General features: G+C 47.2%; 1 protein-coding gene across 1 annotated transcript in view; it reads right to left on the reverse strand.

Annotated features, from left to right (window-relative positions):
- Nucleotides 1–20,075, reverse strand: part of C8B (complement C8 beta chain) — a 38,345-nt gene extending 18,270 nt beyond the window's left edge. Inside the window, exons 1-7 of the mRNA XM_066376397.1 lie at nt 19,877–20,075; nt 14,647–14,803; nt 11,336–11,477; nt 9,223–9,364; nt 6,261–6,393; nt 3,909–4,106; nt 94–334 (exon numbers count right to left, since the gene is read on the reverse strand). Of these exons, the coding sequence (XP_066232494.1) occupies nt 94–334; nt 3,909–4,106; nt 6,261–6,393; nt 9,223–9,364; nt 11,336–11,477; nt 14,647–14,803; nt 19,877–19,968 (1,105 nt within the window). The 5' untranslated portion in view covers nt 19,969–20,075. The remainder of the gene's footprint in view (nt 1–93; nt 335–3,908; nt 4,107–6,260; nt 6,394–9,222; nt 9,365–11,335; nt 11,478–14,646; nt 14,804–19,876) is intronic.
- Nucleotides 20,076–22,703: the final 2,628 nt, after the last annotated feature.

The raw sequence follows: 22,703 nt of genomic DNA on the forward strand, positions 1-22,703 counted from the left end.
CTTCTCCTGGCTACTAATGGAAGCCTCCGTCCATCAACACAGGCTGCTCACTTGTGCCCCATCAGGAAAGCCATGGTCCCTTGGGCCACGTACCTCCTTTCTCCATGGCCTCTTGGTTCAAAACAAGTGTGTATTCGTAGATGCCCCCGAGCACGGCCTCGGTGATGTAGTGGGTCCCGAAATCTCGGAAGAGATCTCTGTACTCCCCGTAGGCGTACTCCAGGGGCAGCTGCCTGACTCGCTGAAGGAAATCGTGATGGAGCACGAGGTTCCGGGATTTCAGCTTATAATGCGCCACTTCAAGGTCAGAGCGTGCATGCAGAAATTTGCTTCTCTAAATGAAATACCAACATGGGAAAAACCAGACCTTTAGAGTTAGGAATCTGGAACGAGAAGATGAACTTTACAAATTCCATTTGATGTTCTTGTCCTGGGGTCATCACTCTGATGATTCCCTTAGGGTACTTGAGGGAAGATGGCCTCTCTGACAAGCTTTCATGTCTCATAAATATTCCGATGTCCTTTTCAGCTTGAAAGAGCTAGCTCTTTGCTCACCTTCTTAATGTAGCAAGTGAGGAATGAGAAGGGGAGGTAACCGGACACAGACATGACAGGGGCAGTGTGGGCATGTGGGACAACCCCGAAGGGACACAGGGTTTGCTGACCGCAAAGGCAACTTCTTTATGTTTGTCTGGGGGGAAAAATCCACTGAAAAAAAATAAAAGTAAAAGCAGTGCTTTAAGAAGGCTAGACATTGTAGTGCATGGCAAGACACAGCAAGCCATAGCTGGCACACCAAATCGATGCCCGACTTTGGAAATAAAGTTTTATTGGAATATAGCCAAGCCCACATGTTTACCCCCAAAGTTGCTGTCATACTACGGTGGCGGAGTTGAGTAGTTGCAACAGAGCCCATACAGCTCCACAAAGCCTAGTGTACTTACAATCTGGCCCTTTACAGAAAGCGTGGTGCCCCTGGTGTGTGAGATCGTCTGAAAGGTAGTGATGCTGGATGGAGCACAGACATCCAGGAAGTGTTACCATAACCCGAGGTGAGAGTTCCCACACTGTGGTGGGCGCAGAGGGAAAGGTAAGAAGGTGGGAAGTGTCCATGAGGTACCTTCTGCCTCAGTCTTAAAACTTCAGCCAGCCTGACCGATGAGCTCTGTATAAAGCCATGCCAGCTGGGGGTGTGCCCAGCACCCAGACCCCTCACGGGTGTCTGCCGGACTCCCCCCTGCTAGTCTTGGCCCACTGACTCAGGGCTCTCTTCCTTCTTCCTCACCCTCTCAACCTAAGCAGTCAAGAGGTGCTGTGCTCTTGATCTTTCTCAGTATTTTAGGCTCCATCTCTTGCTTGGTTATTATAAAAGCTTTCCCTTGCCTGACCTGTGGTGGTGCTGTAGATAGGGCGTCAACCTAGAACACTTAGGTCGCACGCAGGTTTGGGGCCCTGGGCTTGCCTGGTCAAGGCACATATGGGAGTTGGTGCTTCCTGCTCCTCCCTTCTTCTCTCTCTCTCTCTCTCTCTTCTCTGTAAAATGAATAAATAAAATCTTTTTTTAAAATGTTAAAAAAATAAACAAAGGCTTTCCCACTAATCTCACTCCTTTTTCTAGCCTGCCTTTAATGCTCCCATCAGAACTGACCTCCTTTACGTCCTGATAGTATTACTGTAATGCTGCTCTGGGCTTAAAACAAACCCATGCTTTGGCTCGCTCTTGCCTGCAGAATAAAATCAACTCCCCCCCTTTGAATTCAAGAGCTCCCCACTCTGTCCACCAAGAGCCTCTCTGGCTTCCGCTTCTGCAACCGTGCTATTCTCCATCCCCCACACCATACAGCAAGCATCATCCAACTTCTCACTGTTCCTCAAACCTGCCCTTTTATTTCATAATATAACTTGTCACATGCTGTTCCTTCTGCTGTTCTTTCCGTCCCTTTCCTGCCTGACACATACCTGCTCGTATTTATATATATTTTAAATCCTTGTTTCACTGTTGTCACCTATTTGACACCATCTCTAAATTTATTATGCACATATTCTACTTTTCATGGTTGCACTGCACTTTGTTTGTATTTTAGTACTAGCATATACTGTCTGTATAACAACTGATATTAAAACATTAAGAATAAGTTACCTACATACACACACATTTACCTCTCCTACTAGACTGTGAGTTTGAAGGCAAGAATCATGCTATACACGGGTGGGTAAGAGTAGGTTTACAGTTGTGAGTACATGAAACACAGAGTTTATTCTTGTATTATATAGTTTTTCATACGAACAACTGTAAACCTACTTTTGCCCACTCTTGTATTTGTCTTTAGGTTCCAAGTCTCTAGGTTAGTGCCTGGCATTATGTAAGCACTCTGTAAGTCGCTATCTGAATCGGAGGGAGGGGAGAGAAAGAGAAAAGGAGAGAGACGAGAAAAAAGGGAGGGAGTAAGTGAAAGGCATCCTTCATTTTCTCTCTTGTCAAAGTAAGTTCCTTTTAAGCAGTTCTATCCTTCGTCGCCATATTTTGATCTTGAGCCCCTACAAAATACCATCCTCAATCTAAAGATTTAAAAGAACTAGCCTCTCCTGCCAAGGAGCTCGCAGTCTAGAAGGTGAGGGAAAGTAAACAAAGATCATTTTAGCCTAAGAAGTGTTTGCTACTCAGTCTCTCCAGGCGGGCATCTCAGCAGCAGAGGTCCTCCTGAGCCCCTCGCCATTTCCTTCTTCTCATGTACGTCGCCGTCGACGCTCAGCCCCTGTCTCCCCAGGTACCTCTCAGATCCACTTTCTACTGTGTTGCTCGCATCCGCGTTGAAAACCCACAGAGGAAAGCACACCTCTCTCACTCTTGAATTCAAGGTTCCTCAAACCTGCCTGTCTTTCAGTATCACATCCACTATCACTCCCCACTTCAGTAACTCCTCTTCCAGCAAGTCCTGGGCTTTGACCTTCCCCTTACGGGCAATAGGAGGCAGGCACAATCAGATTAGCGTCGTGGGGACATTTTTCTGGCATCGCAGAAGTTTGAAGGGGCAAGTCAGAAGACAGGAGACTGCATAACGAGCAGAGCAAGAGAGGAAAGAGCCTGGGCCAGTTAAGATACAAGCAGGGATTTAAAAATATTGAAGAGTAATACTGGATGTTTTGGTGGCCAACGAAGGTGGAACTGAAAAGAGAACCAAGTATGATTGTAAAATTCTTAGTCTGGAAGAGCAGTAGAAAAAGAATGGTATTTTATACAGAAAGTTTAGGAGGAAGAACTCGCTTTGAGGTGTCAGCAAGGTAGCCAGGTTTTGAGGGTGCTGGTCAGAACTCAGCAGAAGGGTGAGAAGCAGTGACAAAGGCTGATGGCTTGCCCCCATAGAAAAGGGAGGTGAGAGAGGTCACCCAGGCTGGCTACAGAGTAAAAAGAGAAGATGTCCCAAATTAAACAAAGACAGGTGAGGATATTAGAACCCAGAAAGGAGGCTGATTAGGGGCAGAAAGAATATAGAAGCAACAGCTACCTGATGGGAGGTCAAGCCCACCAAATGCCTGCAAGAAGTCAGAGAAGAGGGCTCGGATGACTTTCTGGAGAGGAACGTCAGGTGAATGTGTGAAATGGAAGTCCATTTACCGAGATGGTTTGGTCAGGCAAAGCTACAATCTTACATTAATGAAAACCAAGGGGAAAATCATATTGAAAATAAGAGTAAGTCATCTGAGAACACCACTGCCTGGCCTTCTAAACAGTAAGTCAACATAAGACCATGCTATTTGTGTATGTGTGTGTGTATATGGAATAGTGTTCATGGTAACAGACATATAACTGGTTTCTAGGACAAGGAGAAATGTGGGACAGAGACACATCGGTGGGCAGGACAAGGCAATAATCCATAGAAATCGAAGAGCAACAAAAGGCTACTTACTGTATGAGAGAATCGTTTGGTTCTGCTAACAAAACGCTGGTGGTTATTATTTCCCATGTCAATGCCAAATTCAAATATTCCAGGTACTAAGAAACCAAAGCTGAAACTGAATGCCCTGGATTCTGCCTTCACGACATTATGTTCAAAGTCTGAATACGATTCATATTCAGTCAGCACAAATTCATATTTGCCTTGGGTCTAAAGGAAGAAAAAAGAAAACAGACCTTATTTTATTTGACTCACGTCAATTCATTACAAGTTAACAGATATTTGCGGGACTCTTACGGTCAAGTGCTAGCCCAGGTGCCCTGGATACAGGGAACTCAGAGCCAGCTCAGCACCAGGCCCAGGTCCCTGGTCCAGTAGGAGAGACAGAGGTGTTCGATCCTGTGGTACTAAAGAGGTATAGGAGGACGCTTTGGGCTGTGGACTCAGAGCAGGCAAAGGCACGAGGTGGGGAAGGGCAGGATGTATTTACAAACTGCAAGGGTGTTAGTGTGGTTGTATCAGAAGATATGAGAGCAGGGAGAGAGAGATAGGACAGGAGCTGCTGGCATACAAATGCTGAGGCTCCGGGAGACTTGCTCTGAAGTTGGACTTAGTCCGAAGATGAGCCAACAGAGGAAGCAGCTGAGCCCGGGAAGATCCGGAGGACAACTCAGGGGTTGCACTGGTGGGGAGGAGCTCGGGGTCAGAGAGACAAGCCAATGAGGAGGCTGTGAGAGGAATGCAGTGACAGGTCATGAGGGTCTGATCAAAGGGCGTGCAGTGGGATGGAGAGACAGGGGCAGGAGAATGCCCCAGAGAGAACGCAGAAGAGCCATGTGCTGGAAAGTCAGCACACAGGGCAGCTGCAAGGTCCTGCTGTGGTGCCCTGGAGGGGCCAGCCCCAAGATGTCTCCACCCCCAACCTGTCAGCTTCTGATGCTGGTGCTTCCATAACCCCTCAGCTGCCAAGAGAGAAGCAGACGTGATTCCGCCTGGGGCCAGGACTCAGCTGCCCGAGGGGAATGCGTTACTGTCCTTTTCAAGTTGGGTAACCTTGGACGTCCGACTTAACCTCTCCGTGCCTCAGTTTCTTCCTGTGTAAAATGGAGACGATCATTGCTGTCCCTTTTAGCTTGTTCCAAGGGTTGAGCATATACAGGTAAAACACTGTACAGTGAGTGCCTGGCTCAGTGTGCAAAAAATGCAGGCTATGAAGAGAGGAGGCTTTAAGATACATAGGATGGGGCAAAAGTAGGTTTATAGTTGTTCCTATGGAAAATAATACAATAAATACAAATAATACAAGAATAAAGTCTGTATTTTGCATACTCACAGGTAGAAACAGACTTTCACCCACCCTGTGTGCCTGCCGCATTAGGAGCTTCTTTAGCCTGGCTGATAAATGGGCATTCTAAGATCCTCCAAGGAAAGCCAGGCTGTGGGGATGGCACTGGCCCCTTGGGGGATGCTTTTTTCTTTTTCATCCAATAGGTATGTGTGGGGACAAAGGGCGTAGGAAGGGAGGAGGAGGAGGCAGGCAGCTGCCCAACCTCCAGGACTGCACAGTTTTAGAAGTGGAAACTATCCAGGTTAGCAAGTCCAGCCCCCTCGTTTTACAAATGGGAAACCGAGGCCCAGAGTGAAAAGGGGGCTTAGGCTAAAGGAAAAATGGGACCGAGGCAGAGCCAGGCCTCGAACCCCAGGTCTTAAGTGTATGCAACTTACAGCAGCAGAGTCTGTTCTAAACCCTGCTCTCTGTGAGAGTGCTTTTAAGTGTGTATGTCAATCATGACAGGCTTCTATGGGGAGAGCATTTAACAACTTCAAACGCTTGGAGCAATGGCAGATTTTAAGAGGCAAGGACTCGGTCGACACCAAGCGTTCACGTCATTCATCCAGGTCCCGTGGGTGCTGAGCACTGACACATGAATTTGCAGTCGTCTTCTCCTTGCGTGCAGGGTAGAACCCTTGCAACTCCCAACTTATAGACAGGAAAAGAGAGGCTCGGAGCAACTGGGATTACACAGATGGTAAATCACAGAGCCACCAAGTCTGCAAGACTCCACATCCTAAGCGATACTTCTGTCTTCCTGGTCACTTTTGATATTACTGTTAGTGTAAATCGGCCACTACAACTATGGCTGTCCCTGTATAGCATGTCAGCCTTGCCACATGTCGTGAGTAAGGAAGCACCCATTTTGCCCATGAAGAACTAAAGCTCAAAGAGATGAAGTCGGGAGTGACCCCCGCCCCGCTCCTGGCTCGCCCAGTAGCAGGCTGTAGGCCTGGCCTCCACTCCGTGCTAGCGGGCTCCCCTTTGAGGGCTCGCTGCCCTGCTGTGCCTTCTTCCTGGCCATCACATACCTGTGGGGTGTAGCTTTCCACGTTGTGCGGCTTCCTAAACCTCGTGTTCAGTATGTAGTGGGGGGAGCACCCACCGCCGTAATACCTGTGGTCGAGAACTGGGCCCTCCAAACTGTTTGTGAACAAATTAACCCTGCAGGGGAGGTGCGGAGAGGAAGAAGAGGTACGGGTAAGCAGCAGGTTGTGTAATTTCAACTGGTAGACCTACCAGACAGTAGGTGAACCTACAGAATTCCTTGGCATGGCATCGAAGGCCCTTGACATCTGGGAGAGACCAGCTTTCCAGCTTTAGCTGTGGCCAGAGCCAACACAACCGCATACCCTCATCCCCAGCCTCTGGGAGAGCGCTCTTCCTCCAGTGTGCTTTGCTCCTCCTCTTCAGTGTAAGCGCTGTTCCTTCTGCCTAGGATGCCCTTCCAGCCAGTTGCTGCTCTCCCCCCACCCCTCTTCTCTTTCAAGATTAAGCTCTGTTGTTGTCTGTTGTGGGAAGCTTTCACTGACGCTTGGACCAAGTGGGGTCAGAGGCCCTGCTATGACTTGTGCTTGTCCCACTTGTGCATGTATTGTTCCGTACATTACAGCTGCCTACTGGACAGTCGAGCGTGGTCAGAACACACACTCTGGAGCCAGAGGCCAGGGGCACATTCCTGCTCTGCCATTTACGAGTTAAGGGGCCTTGGGCACACTTGTTAACTTCTCTAACCCTCAGTCTCCTCAGCTATAAAATGGGAACAAGAATACCTAGATAACAGGGTTGTTGGGAGGAGTCCAAGGGTCATATTTGTTAAGTGTTTAGAACACTGCTTGATTCATGACAAATGCCTGTTATTATTACATGTCTGTTGTCCCCACTGGATGGGGTGCCCCTGGAGGACGGATGGGGGCTTGCTTCTGAATTTCTGTATGACTCACATCACAAGACACTAAAATAATTACCACTTACTGAGGGTCCAACCGGAAACAGATACAGTCATGGTGGCTCAATGCAACACCTTATTCAGTGTCCCGGAAGCCCTGAGCAGTAGATGGCATTGTGTCCATGTAGAAGGGATGAAAATCCGCCTGAAAATCCGCCTCTACTGGACATTATTGCTTACTGCCTCTGAAGGCAGGCCTCCGTCTGCACCAGTTCTGACTGCTACTGAAAGTTCCCTCTTTCTTTCTTTCTTTCTTTTTTTTTTTTTTTTTTTTTGATGAAAAGGGCTCTGTCTCTTTTCAGCTTCTACGGTCTCTTTTCAGTTCTGTTCCTAACAGAATCACCTTGGGCTCTCTTCTGAATGGAAGAGTTTCATGTATCACAAAAATGTATATTTATTTATTTTATTTAACAAATACAGTGCAGCGCTTACTTTGTAGCGCACTGTCAAAATCAGTTTACACATATTGACTCATTTAATCCTTATGAGATAGGGATTATTATTATTATACCCATTTTACAGATGAGGAAAGTAAGTCACAGAGAGGGTTATTGACCTGTCCAAGGTCTCACTTTCCGAGCAACTGGTGGGGCCAGGATTCCAAGTCAGAGAGTCTAGTTCAAGAACAGAGCTGGCATTCTTCCCACCACACCAGCTGCTTCTCATGTATTAGTTTATTACAATCACATTAGTGTGTTCAGTCCTCCCAGAACTTGAAAGAAGGGTATTACTGACATTCTTCTCTAAGTGACAAACCTAAAGTCTCCCACAGATAAGTGCTGCACCTGAGGTCCTGTGGCAGCGAGCTCGCACCTTGGCCACCTCCGCTTGGATTCCACTGCTGGCTCTGAATGTCTGCTCTGTCCCCTGGGGCAGCTGTGGGACCCTGGGGCCTGTCTTAACTTTTCCAGGCCTTGGTTTCCTTACCGAGGAGGTGGGGATTATAATAACTAGCTTATAAGGTGACCCTGAGATGATGTCTTCCCCATGGGAGTCTCTCTCTCTCTCTCTCTCTCTCTCCCTCTCTCTCTCTCTCTCTCTCTCTTGCTCTCATTACAGCCTTTCAGGATAAGTTCTGATTTTTGTTTAGGAAGACAGTGAATTCCATTCAGTCGCTGCTCTCCTCCCCACACTGAACCACACATGGTGCTCTCTAAGGCATGTGAGGGGACACGAGGGAGGCTCTCACTTCCCGCGGGAGGCTGAGCAGCTGCAGACATGGCAGGTACACAAGGCAGACACCCGGCCAGTTTGGTCCCTTCTGGCCTTGCTCCTCTGACCTCAACTGAGGACTGGACCAACTCAGAGATCCCAGAAGCTTGAAAGCCAGACTGATGGCAGCCCATCCTGGAAATCCACTCCTCCACTATCCCTCAGGTGCTCTGCTCGGGGCCAGACTCCACACTGGGGCTCAGGGACCAGAGACAGACAAACCCTCCTTCACGACGTGGCAGTGGGACCCGGGTGAGGCTCAGACAGCACCTCACACAGTCACACAGCAGGAGTTAAATGAACATCTATTCCCGGTCCCCACAGAGACACACTGTGGTCTCCAAGCACAACTCCGTGGCTGGTGCTCCTCACTCAGGCCTCCCTGTGGCCCGTGGGCATCCATGGGACAGGCTACTGGAGCTCCTGGGCACGGTGCTCAGGGAGCAGCCACGAGACAGGCTACTGGAGCCCCTGGGCATGGTGCTGGCCCGTGGGCATCCACGGGACAGGCTCCTGGAGCTCCTGGGCACGGTGCTCAGGGAGCAGCCACGGGACAGGCTACTGGAGCCCCTGGGCACGGTGCTCAGGGAGCAGCCACGGGACAGGCTACTGGAGCCCCTGGGCACGGTGCTCAGGGAGCAGCCACGGGACAGGCTACTGGAGCTCCTGGGCACGGTGCTCAGGGAGCAGCCACGAGCACCAGCTATGGCTGCGGTCTTTGTCAGAAAGGAAGAAAGAAGCAACTCTGCCCATATCAGCTACTTTAGAATTACATTTCATTCTAGAATTTCGTTTGGTACCTCCCTTTCTACACAAGAAACACAGCAACTTACCCACTGGCCAGGTTGCCAATGGCCCAGTATTGCTCCATCTCCTGCTGGCACTTTTTAAAAATCCTTCTACAGTTTGCCTCATCGGACTGGTCCCCACAGTCATTGTCCCCATTGCAAAGAAGCCTGCGGTTGACACACCTCCCTGGGATAGAAAAAGGGTGTCGGGCACAGTTACGCGCGTGTCAGAGGGAAATGAACACAGGCGGAGCACCTGCGGTAGGCCAGGCGCTCTCTAGGACTGGAATACTCTACTTCCTTTGGACGGACGGGTGTCCCGGTGGGTTGCTAATGACATTTACACTGTACTCCTCCGAAGAGGACAGAGTTGCATTTCTGAAAGCACTTGGAGAGGAGAGGATTAAGAGAGGGGGAGGGAAAAGGAAAGTGTCTGATGGGCAGAGGGTAAGTGGCCAGACAGGAAGTCTGGCCTTGTCTCTCTCCCTGAGGCCGGGGCAGACGGGTGGGTTTGGTGGGTCCTGCAAGTCGCACCCACTGTGTGGCCTTACACATGTTACCCAATGCCCTGCCTCAATTTACTCATCTGTAAAATAGGAAAGTCACCATACTTACCCCCTCTGCTTGTTCGGAACTTAAATGAGCAAATAGAACAGTGCTGATTCATGGCACATGCCTGATAAATGTTGTTATTACTATAATTAGTGTTTCCGTGGGCCAAGTGCACATTGCCAGTAAATATTTGCTGCAGGATTGGAGCCTATAACGGTCTAATCACAATTCCCTCCACTAAACCACACTGCCTTCAACACAATAGCCATTTGGACTATTTTCCGACTATACAAGTAGTTGGATTATAATTTTGAAATTATTTGCAGCACTTGACTAACTTGCCTTCCTTTATTATTTGGATATTCTTGGGGGATAAAGTCCATAATCCAGGTGACCCTGTGTCCTAGATATGTCTGGTCACTTTTGACCAATGTTCTTGGGGTGTTAAAGGCAGAAGAATCACAATCTAGTTCTCAAATGTTCTTTACAAGACATTCAAACAAAAGCCTGCCCAGAAAACCATTATGGCTTTGGTCACAATCATGGAACACTGGCCATGATGAGTCCTTGGACACATCGTAAAAAAGTCTTTCAGATTTATTGAATGGAATTTTGCATTTTCAAGAAGCCCTTGAAATTGTTCTCTGAGTCTCTAACTCTCGAAAGACCCTGAAGCACAGTCCACATGAGCACAGTTAAGATAGAAAGCTGTAGCTCCTACCTAGGTAACTTGGGCCAAAGTACTCTTATTTTTGCTGGACACTTAGAGAAATAGAGAGACATGTGTTTGCTTGAATGAACCAGATGAATGAGCTGAAAAGATGAGTGTTTATTTAGTCCTGCAGCTGACGATTGGTCACTGGTGCACTCCTTCCTTCCTTCTGTCTGTCCATCCAGATGTCCTTTTTTCCCTTCCTTAAGTCAAAAACGTTTTACTGACTATATCTCTCATGCATTAGCGGTTATGCTACAGTTGGTGATGAAGAGATACGGAAGGCAGAAACTATCTTTTCAAAGATTTTTTCAGAGAGAAGTTATGCTAACCACCCTTATTGAACTGTTTCAGGCTTTGCCGCTGAGGAGCCAGCTGAGCTTGCAGCCTGAAAGGAGCTTTCACACCCATCGTGTGACTTAATCCTTATAACGAACTTGTAAGGTGTTGGAAACATTTCTTTTGATTTTCTGTTGAGAGAACCAACATGCAGAGGGGTTAAGTGGCTTCTAGGTCACAAAGTCAAAATGAGACTTAAGATTTCTGATTCCAGCCCACATCCTTTTGGTGAAGGTGATGTGAACTCCCAAACTTCTAGTTGCAGCCTTCCCACTTACCTGCTGCATGAGCTTCGCCAAACGGCTCCTCCATGTCTCCATTTCTTAATGTGTAAAATGGGGATAGTAGTAACATCAACTTCATGGGAATGTTTTCATGAAATAATACATGTAAAAGCATGTAAAAGGAGGTAGAGATTTAAAGACAAAGAGGCCTCCTGGCCTGACACATGACCCTGATTGATCTGGAGCCCTCGACAATGGCCGGTGCCACCATCATCACAGGCCGCTGCCTAATTTGCTAGCTTTTCCCTCCCACTCCTGTGCCCCTTTATACCTGTTTGTGCACACACAAAGCCTTCACAGCGCACTTGACTTCTGCATGGTGCGTTTGTAACACAGTCTTCGGCTTCCTTGTCAGAGAATCTGCATGGATCCCCATGGAACTGAGCGGGTCGGAGCAAGATGGCATGTCTGTACTGGAGTGGGGAGATTCAAGGTGAGCTGAGGGAAGAGCCTCAGGGACCTTGCTTATGGATCTACGTTGCGACTGGCTGCTTGCCTATCTCTACAACCCTGTGAGCTCTCCAAGGATAGGGACCTTGTTTGATCTCTGCATCTGCAGTGATTGGTAAGGATTTGCAGCATGTGGGGCAGGTAGTAAGTAGATTGATGTGGCCAGTTCAATGACACGAAGCCCTAGCCTCTCAGCCTGATTACTCCAATCAGCTGACTCAAGTGTTCACATTTACTCAGTATCTTACAAGTGCAAAAACAGACACTTGGGAGCCACAACAACTGATACTTTCTTGTTATGTGCTGTGGTGGGACAAGTTACTTAACCTCTCTAATCTCAGTCTACTGATCTTTAAAATGGAGGTAACGAACTACATAAAGGTATGGATTCAATAACATATGATGCACATATGAAATCTTGTGTTGTCTGGCACACAGTAGGCACTCAACTTCTGGTACTTATTTTCCTTTTTTATTATTACTAACTTTTAGCAGTCGATCTCTCTCTATCGCTACCTTCCAGCTTGTTTGTTCCAAGAATATTGATTAAATTTGCAAAATATTGATTGAGCCACCCAATGGTTAAAAAAAAAAAGTGAGTGCTATTTATGCTTGTTTTTTGTTTGTTTGTTTATCATATCATGCCCTCTGGGCTTTCCTCCAGGAGGTCACAGATGGCGGGGGTGGTGAGGGTGGGCACCAGGCAGTGACAATGCAGGGAGACGGTCCACAGTGAAGGAAGGACAGAGGGCTCTGCAAACGCAGGGGGCATCCCCAATGCACACTTAAGTGACGGGAAAGTGACATCTATACCAAGACTCAGAGGACGAACAGAAATGTCAGGCAAGCGTGGAGAGCTGGTATGAGGAGGGGCGAGGAGAGCAGCCCAGGTGGGACACTGCTGTGCCACAGCTGAGATTCTAGGTACTCGGATGTGCTTGGGCCTGGAAACAAAACTCATCATGGAGAGAAGGGTTGCGGGAGGGGGAGAGGCGAGAGATGAAGGGAGACAGAGCCGGTAGCAGGTCGTGTGGTGCCTTCCAGCCTCAGTGAGGTTGGATTTAGTATTTTATTACGGGGCAATGAGAAGCCTGCAGGGGAACGAAGTGATATGGTTTGGTTGGCTTCCAAATGCTAGCAGCAGTCAAGATATTGGGGCAACAGAAGGGGGCAACTCGGGCAAGCAGTCCCTTTGCAGGGTGACACGTTAACCAGCCACCATTATTAATTGTACACTCTCTGGAAATGCGAAAGAGAAAAACACTCAACTATTCTGCAGAGGGTCTTTCTTTCTAGAACACAGAGGCTGCAGGACAGGGATCAGCTCTGCAAGGAAGACTGTCCAGAGACTAACTCCAGCCACTGAAGACAAAATTAGTTTGAGGAGTGTGGAAGTGAGGGAGGACAGACCTGTCCCTATTCCAGCTTGAAAGGTTCTGATGAACCCTTAGCCAGTGGCCCTGCTGACAGTGACGATGTCCAGCTGAGCCGAGCGTGTGGCAAACTGAAGAGCTCTGGATGGCTGGGTGAACGGGTGACTCGTGCTGAGTCTTCCAGGTTTATGGTGCAGACGAAGCAATTATCCAGATAATCGGATCAATGTTGATAACTTCAGCCGTAAAAACTACTTTGGGAACCAAATGAGCCTGCTTGGCTCTCTGCATTGATCCAATTAAGTGTGTAATTGTCCTGGGCCTACTTCCACAGCCTTGTTGAGGTCCTGACCCATGGCTGGTTTGGTTTCCCAAGGAGCTGGGGAGATGGCAGCTGCTCTCGGACACACCTGCTGCTCTCAGAGCTAGGGGCCTGGACAAGGCAGCCTGAGGGCAGATGCCGCACAGTCCCTGTGTTTTGATGGGTAAAACCACAGAGGCAGTTTTAATGGAGAGCGCACCAGGCACGCGCCCTGGGCCCCGACTTCTGAAGGGCCCCACAAAACCCCAACTTTACACTTTTTCCTAATGACACCAAGTTTGGTTTTATAGGTGCACATTTAACATTAATAGTACATAATATCTTTTATTTATTTAAAAATATGGCTAACATGTATTTTTATTTTCCCTGTCTCTCTCTTTTTTTTAAGGGGCCCAATATTTTCTTCTGCACCCGGGGCCTCATCTGACCTTAATCCATCTCTGGTAGAACACTAGACAGGAAACCAGTGACCTGAGTTCAAGTCCTGCATTTGCTACTAGATGAACCTGAGAACTCACTTACCTTCTCTGAGTCTCTGTTTACCTATCTGCTTAACAGAGTGGAGTATCTATTCTTCCTTCTTTACAGAGATATCAGGAAATATAATGAGCTCAAACAACACATATTTATGGAACTCCTACCAGGTGCTGGAAATTGTCCTACACACTGAAGATAAAGAATTGAGTAAACCTTTAACAGCTCATAGTTTAATGGAAAGCTAAGTAATAAAAGAAAAGTAAATGGTAAACACCCAGCTCCCTGGGGAAGAGAGAGCTGTCACAGCTCATCAAAGGTGTTTATGGAATGGTACGTGGGACTGAGAAATCAGGGAAGGCTCCTCAAAAGAAGTGGCCCTTGAGCTGAGTTTCAAATTGTGAGTAGGTGTTAGCCAGTAGAGTAAGTGGGGCAGGTCACTCCTGCCAGAGAAAGCAGCATGGACAAAGGCACAGAGAGAGGGTGACATGGTCAGAGAAATACAATATTCAGTGCGCTGAGTGGGGGACATTCTGTGGAAATGTAGGCCAGGTCAAGGTCATGGAGAGCTTCTAATACCATAAGTGTGGACTTGATTCTAAGGGCCATGGGTAGGCTTTGAATGACTTCAGGCTGGGAAGAAGACAGGCCAGACTTGCGCTTTGATGCCTCCCTCTGGTTGCATGAGGAAAGATGGATGAAAGGGCAAGGTTGAGGCAGGAAGCCTACTTAAGGATCTGGTAACACGAGCAAGGACACAGATGTTTAGAGGAAAACTGAAACATCAAAGAAAGGATGTAATGGCTACCTGGAAGCACAGAAGAATAGGATTCACTAATTAAATCAGCTGACATTTACTGAGGTCCTACTATGGGCCAGGCACTGTTGGTAGTGCCTCAGCCAATCTTGCTGAAGGTTAGGGCTCCTGGAAGCTTAGAGCTCACACAAGGCCCAGGTACTTACCCTCTTCTTCTGACAAGGATCACACTTGGTCCAGGAGGACCAGCTGGACAGTTCACAATCAATAGGCATCACCGAGACATCCACACTCCGGGTCTGCCTGCTCTTGGCATTGCTCTCGTTAACTGCATTTGACTCAAGAGAGAGTGGTCTTTCCCCTCTAAAAGGTCATAATGAGATAAGAGAGTCAAGTATCAGAAGGGAGTTAAGTATACATACAACCACCTATCCATCCATTCAATAAATATATATTTGCTCTCTTATGCAAGGCTATTAGTTTATCATTCAAATATAGGTTAATTCATCTAGGAAATATTTACTGAACACCCACTGAGTGCCTGATATTATGGCTAGCTGTGGTCGGAAGTGTAGTGAACTCAGATCAGAAGACAGTCCATCAGCAGCTGGGTCATCCAGAACTGGTTTTGCAACCTGTATGAGGTTCACTTTTCCCTCTTATATTAATGAGATCATCACACCCAGCTCAGAAGGCTATTTCTAGGATCAAATGTATGTGAAAACACTGTATAAATTCTAAAGTGCTATAGATACATACAATCACGCTGGATGTCTGATCTTAAGCAATTCTCTCCCCATTTTGGATCCTCTGTTTTAGCCCCTGGAAAATGAGAAGTTTGGACCAGAAGGTCCTTAGGGTGCCCCTCACATTAACAGTCTATGAAACATTTGCTGAAAACATACCACACTCAGGGTCCTGTGACACAGGGGATACAGAGAGCTATACCACACAGGTTCTGCCTCTGGAACTCAGAGTTCGTCTTAGAATGGGAAAAGGGAAGCATGCCTCCTGTATTAGCTCTTTCAGAATTTACCCAGTAGGCAAGGTTTCTAATGATCCAAGTTCCATGGCCAGAGCTGTGCTCTGAGGACGGCACTGTGACCACAGTGTGGAGGCAGCACAGGGTGGGGAGAGTCCGGAGGCAGGAAGAGCAGAGAGGTGGCTCTTGCAGGCAACCCAATGAGTTCTGTGAGCCTGAATATGGCAGTGTCAGGGGACAGAGAGTGGAGGACAGATGTGTGAGACATTTCTCTGGTGGAATGGATCAAGAGTGATGGGTAATTGGATGGGATATGGGTTAGAGAGGAAGGGGTTTAGATTGATGCTGGTTTCCAGTCTGAGTGTGTGGGTGGGTGGGGTCCCAGGAGTGAAGGAGCTTAACGGGGAAGATGTGGACGAAGCATGCTGAGTCCCACGTGCCCACGGAACACCTGGGGAGTTTTTGGTAACTGGCTCCAGCATGGTTTTAGAACTTAGGAGAGAGATCTGCACTAGAGACACAGCACAAATCTGATTGTGGAAAGCTGTGAGAGAGGATATGACTTTTTTTTTTGCAAGGAGAAGCATGTCAAGGGTAAGCTTTCAGGGAGTGTCAGCATCACCAGGCTACGAGGACAGACTGTGCCTGGCCAGGCCTGGTGCGGAGAGGATGCAGAGGTGATGGAGGATGGGGAGCAGTCTGGGAGTAAGGGGGCACAGGCAAGTGGAGCCCTGCCGCCTGCACAGGGGAGGAGATGGCTGAGAGTCCTGCAGCTGCTCTGCAGTGTCCTGCCGTCTGACCCGAGGCTCGCCTGACTCTGGAGTCTGTGCTGCGTCCATTGCCCCATGCTGCCTGGCAGGGAACTGGGACAGCGTCCACTCCACCAGTCCCCTCTGTCTCCAGGCCTCTGTCCTCCCTCTGTCCAAGATTGAGTCATTAGGAAGAGAATCACAGAGTTTCCACCATCTCACACACACGGTATATCACTCCTGATAAGGTCATTAACCAATACATTCGCACTTGGCAAAAGTCCTAAAAAGAAGATAATATTAACTACAGTGAAATCCATCTCCATGACCACCCCGGAGACCAGCAAAAATCAATTGCCTAGTAAAGTTGGATCTTTAAGGAAAGGTCAAAGACTCCACTGGAAACCACAGGTGGATGCTTTGAAAATGGTTACTTGAGGCAGGATGCCGCACACCAGCAGGGAGCGGGGGAGGGGGCCCTGCAGGATGTGCTCTCTCTACTAATCTGCCCAGGTTTGACAAAACAATATTGTCTGTGATTTGGCTGCTTCTAAGTATGTATTTGACAGCGCTGCAGGGCATCCTCTTTCTGTTTCAACTAAGGAACACTTACATTATGTTTTTTAGCAACTTTCAACCCAATTTCAGACTACCGTTGAGACTGAGTTGATAAGTAATGTGCACACAAGCTATTAAGAGTCACAATTATTTCCTTCTTGGAGAATGGAAAGCATGTTTATGGGCACAATGATCACTTATGGAAGGAACTTGGTAAAAAGTAGTTAGAACCAGCAGATCGCTCGTTTTTGCAGCCAATTTTCATTATGGAGGTGGCACTATAAGAAGTAATCGGCTGAATAAATAGTATGTTTATAATTTACAGTGGCTAAGATGTGGCTGGTTTGTGAGTACTACAACATGCAAATCTGAAAGAAAGGCAAGCATTAAACTGCATCTTCAATCCCTGGGAATAGCTTGGAGCCAAGAACGGGCCAGGCCAGTCAGGGCCTCAGAGTATGGTCACAACACGTGCTGTTCACGCCCATGCATTTCTACAGCAAAAAACCACACATGGACATTTAGACTAACTGACTTGACTTCTGTCACTCAAAATCCTCTACGTTTTTAATGATGAAAATTGAACATGCCCAGAGAAGTACAGAAAACAAAATAATAATCACTTGTGTACCCATAACTGACAATTGCTGACGTTTAGGTATACTTCAAGTTTTTTTAAATAAAAACTGACCCTATACTTTTGATCCGAGTTTTATACTTGTCCTAATTCTATTTCCTCTTCTTCTCTGAAGGAAACATGGTATTTGGTATGTATCCTACTTGTCATTTAAATATTATATATATGCATACATATATATGTATACACACAATACATAGCTTTGCTTCTATATACTTCACTCTCACTGTACATATTTTTCTGCAGCTTACTCTTGTCAGCATTGTGTTTCTGATGCTTATCCACACTGATTCATAGAGATCTAGTTCCTTCCTTTTACCTAGATGCTCCATCTTAGGGCAAATATTGCATTCAATTTAGTCTTTTTCTTTCTGAAGGACATTTATATTTCCCCAGTGTTTTGCAGTTGCAAGTAATGTTGCAGTAAACACCTTCTACCGGTCCTGGGAATACATCCCTCCAGGTAAACACTGGCAAGGGTGTGCCTTCCCTTGCGGTGCGTGGAGTGCTGTCGCCAGCATTAGGACTGATTGCACTGGGTGCCTGTCTCCCACGCTTTTCCTAACAGGAGTCTCTGATCCAAATAAAGGTGGACCCTCAAGCACAGCAGGATTAGGTCGGCAGTAAATTGTGAGCCATCAGCAAGTATGGATGGTGCGCGCCAGTGTGTTTTGGCTTTCCACAGAAATGCCCCAACACAACAACTCTCCTGTCACACACAATTTGTTAGGCAGCTGCCTCCCTTTTGTAAATAGCATCTTTCTTCTTTGCTGGTAGGGGCAGAGCTGGGTGGCAGACTTTCAATCACTCTTCTCTCTGTCGTTGGCTGTGGTAGACGTGAAATCAGAAGCAGTGTCTCAAGGCAACAAATGTGTGGCCCAGAGATAGAGAACCGGCATGGGAGTCCAGCATGTCAGATCCACATGCGGGTAGAGGGTATAACGCCCGAGTGAAAGACACGGTTACACACGGGCTCTGCGACCAGGAAAAAACCTGGACTTGAGTCCATATTATGTATTCAGTGAGTAACCTTAACATCCTCTCTCCAAATCTCAGCTTCTTTCTCTGTAAACTGTAAGCAACAACACTTACCACAAATAGCTGTGAGGATTGCGGTGATGTATCTTGTGCCTGGCACAGAGTGGCAATGACTAAAGAATAGGTCGTATGACAGTGTGACGGTTATGTCATCTGCCTTGATGACAAGAGTAAGTGGAAATGAAGACCTTTCTTAGATGATCTGCAGGAGGTCAGGTTTTGCACTCTCTGTTCCAGATCTGCAGGCTATTCTACGTCACGTATGGAGATCCAATACCTGCCGTGTTCAGGACTGCCCCATGGGAACCAGGGGTGGAAGCCAGAGCACTAACCTGGATTCAGGTAAAGGTTGTGAGACTCCCGAAATAGGGGCGAATCTCTTCTTTCTCACAATCAGTTCCTCCTCTACAGTGCAAGGAGAGACAACACCCACCTCGTGACATTGCCTCAGAGGGTAAAGCAAGGTTTCCCACCCTGCACTCGACTCACCCCCTTGCCCCCCCACTTCTCACTGCTGACTGAAGTCCCTGATGTATATAAATGTGATCATGTCACCCCTTTGCTTGGAACCCCTCAATGGTTCCCCATTGCCTAGACCATGAGGTACAAGCTTCTTCTTTTTTGTAAGTTGATTTTTTTCAGATGACATGGGTTAAGAACACTATATAGGTTTCAGGGGAACAGTTCTATAATACATCATCTGTATATTGTATTGCGTGTTTGCCACCCCAAATCAGGTCTCCTTCCATCACCTTCTATCCCCCCATACCCTCCGCTATAAGGTACAAGCTTCTTCACCAGTACCCTAGTGACCCCTCAACTCCGCCAGCCTAACTCCTACTCCATCTCTAGTGACCCACCCTGGTCTGTGCTCAAGGCTACTGAAGTAGACTTGCAGCTTCAGGAATAAGCCAGACTACCTCTCCTTTCAGTCATTTAGAATTTAACTGCTGGTAACATCTAGAGAGAGAGAGAGAGAGAGAGAGAGAGAGTGTGTGTGTGAGAGAGAGAGAGAGAGAGAGATGGGGTGGGGTGGGGGGAGAGAGAGAAAGTTTGAAAAAAAACCCAAATTTTAATTGATGAGAAGGTAAAGTAGGTCACTCTCATATAATAAAATCATTGATAGGAATTGCCTCTTTTTTTTTTCACATATCACAAGTCTTTTTTTGCATAACAAATCACACCAAGGCTTTGTTCAGAACACAGAACAAGTAGCCTTTTCTTCTTAGCATGACAAAAATACATTTAAACATGTCAGTTTCTTATGGGAACATTTGTTGAAGTCGGGCGCTGAGTTCCACAATAATTTGAAGAGAGTTGCTGATATTATTTTATCAGATGTATGCAAATCACTTCAAGAGATGATCCTCCTTCAATAGGTACACAACCAAGAGACAGACGGTCAGCATTGTGTGGGCTTTACATTCCCTGTCATACTAATGATCGGGGGATCATTTGTCACTCTCACTCACCTGGAGCCAGGCACACTGAGACAAGCCAGGGCCGCAGAGAGGAGAAGGAGCTCTGTGCACGCCCTCCGTGCCCACGTCCCGGACGTCTTCATTATCTCCGTGACAGCGGACCCTGTGCGGCGCCTGGGTCCATGAAGAGCCCGCACCAGAGTGCTGCCGTCAGCTTCCGTCCCCACCGAGCAAACAGCTCAGCAGAGTAAACAGAGCCAGTGACAGGGCACCCCTTAGACTTTGCACAGACCGAAAATTTACCCATCGCTCTGGAAAGCAATGAGAGGGATAACAAAATCCCGCAGCAGCTTGGTTATTATTCCTAAGTAACAGGCTTGTAGGTGAGCTGCCGAGAGGATAGGCTCTTAGAGGGGCAATAAGGACTGTGGGCTCTAAATCCAGGCTGCCTGGGTTCAAATCCTTTCTTTTTAAAAATACCACTTACATGGCTTTGTGTTGGTTTCAGGGGTACAGCATAGTGGTTAGGCGATCACATCCTTTACCAAGTGCTCCTTCCCCCCGATATTTCCGGTACCCACCGGCACCATACATAGTGATTACGATGTTATTGGTTATACTCTCTATGCTGCACTTTCCATCCCTATGACTGTTTTGTAACTACCAATTCGTACTTCTCAACCTCTTCACCTTTTCAGCCAGTCCCCCAATCCCCTGCTCCTCTGCCGAGCATCAGTCTGTTCTCTGTTATCTATCGGTCTGTTTCTGTTTCCATTGTTTATATTGTTCTTTAGGTTTCACACATAAGTAAAATCACACGGTCCTTGTTTTTCTCTGACTGACTTATTTAACTTAGCATGATATCCTCTAGTTCCATCCATGTTGGTGCCCATGGTAAGATTTCATTCTTTTTCATGGCTGAATTATACATTCCGTTGTGTCTACGTGCCATGGCGTATTGTTCATTGAATCCTTTCTTTGCCACTTACTAGCTTTGCGACCTTGAGCAAGTTATTCTCCTTCTATGCCTCAATTTCCTCAGCTGAAACATGATGAGGATTGAGTAAGTTAACATACCTGAAGTGCTTGGAACAGGCCTGCGAGGGGCACTCAGACCCCTATTATTACTAGGTGGAACGCAGGGCTTGGGTTCAGGCCAAGTTTTAATTTCCACTTTTGCCTTTTTCTAGTATATGATTCTGAGCAAGTTGGCAAGAAGCTGTAGAGTTCTGGAGTCCATCTACTTGAGTTAAAATTCTCTCTGTATGTTTCACCAGCTGTGTGACCTGAGGCATATTATCAACCTCTCTGAGCCCAACTTTCATCATCTATAAAACAGTGATAGCAATAGTATCCACCTCATGGGACTGTCATGAAGGTTAGATAAATCTCGATATTTAGGACACTTTGAACAGAGCCTGGCACATGCTCCGTGTTCTCTCTGTAAGTGACTGTCTCTGATTCTGTTCCTTGTATGTAAAACTGAGAGTTGGGAGGGTCAGATAAGATACTCAACGTGAAAATGTTTCACAGATAAGCATTATAAAAATGATAGGCATAAGATATTAATTTACCAAATATGTGTTGTTGTTATATAGCTTACATGAAAGTTTATTGTATTGAGAGAGAAACCGACCCTGACCTTGTTGGGAAGTGTAGTAAATGATTGGTATTAGATGAATTTAAGCTTAGTCTCTAATATTTGCCAGTCACCCTAAGAGTCACAGGTGAGGTGATGGTAGTACACAAAAGGGACTCAATAAGTGCCCTTATCCTTCACCCATCACCTGTCTCCCAATAAAGGCACAGGAGACCTGCTGTCTTTCCCTTGAGTTGAACACAGCAAAGACAGGTGACACTCAAGTATGGTGAGTCATAGAATCGTTTAGAAGTCCTCTTATAGTCAGAGAGATGAGCTACATTCTTTAGTCAAGTATCAAAGCCAAGAAGAGTGCTTCTCCTCCATCTTTCCATCATTCTGAATAGTTCACAGATTACCCTGTCATTTCTGTGTGGCCTCACCATTAAACTGGATTTAAAGAAGATGTCACACTAAGGCTCTCTTGAAATGGCATAATCCAAGAAAATGTTCATGTCTATACCTCTTGAAGCAATTCCCAGATGACTGTGACCAGATACGGGATGGGTACCCTCCCATTTTTGGTCACAGTGTGGACACCCAATGTCAGACCTGACTCCACCCTGGAGACGGTACAGGCCCTGCCCATGTGAGGAGTGGGGGAGCCTGGTGTGAAGAAGCAGGGAGCGAACTCGATGGCAGAATGTGTGTGGCCAAGGCTCCAACCGACCCTCCCTGAAAGCCATCACTGACTCCTCAGAATCAACGCATTCAAGTCCAAACTGCACTCACCCGGCACTTATGAAACCGACCTGCCATCCAGAAAGGGCTGTATGAACATGGTGGGTGGCCGTCAGTGACAGGCCTCCGAGGGGCGAGCAGCCGGCCACTTGGGGAAGGGTGCTAGACAGAGAACACAGACTGGGTTTGACTTCCTTAAACAGGCTAATGTCTCAAGACTCTGTTTTCTCATCTGCCCAACAGGGATAAGAACATTAATGCCCACTCTGTAAGGTTGTTTTGAGGTTTGAATGTATCAAACAGTAAGCTCTCATTTCCTGCACAGGTTGGCCTACTGTTGGGTGCCAGTCTTCTCCCCAGTCGGCCACATCTGCCAGAGTGCTGGGCTGTGTCTGGGAAGGGGATGGATGGGAAGTCACAGAGGGCAGGAGTCCCTTCGCATTAATTGCGCCAGAACTGAGGACACAAGGTCTCCTGTCAGACCATCCTGGGTGCATTCCAGTTATCCTTAGCCCCAGTGCAAGGCACCATCTCACTGTTGTCCCAAAGGATGCAGTG

The sequence above is a fragment of the Saccopteryx leptura genome, chromosome 3 (genome assembly GCF_036850995.1).
Source record: "Saccopteryx leptura isolate mSacLep1 chromosome 3, mSacLep1_pri_phased_curated, whole genome shotgun sequence".
Lineage (NCBI taxonomy): Eukaryota > Metazoa > Chordata > Mammalia > Chiroptera > Emballonuridae > Saccopteryx > Saccopteryx leptura.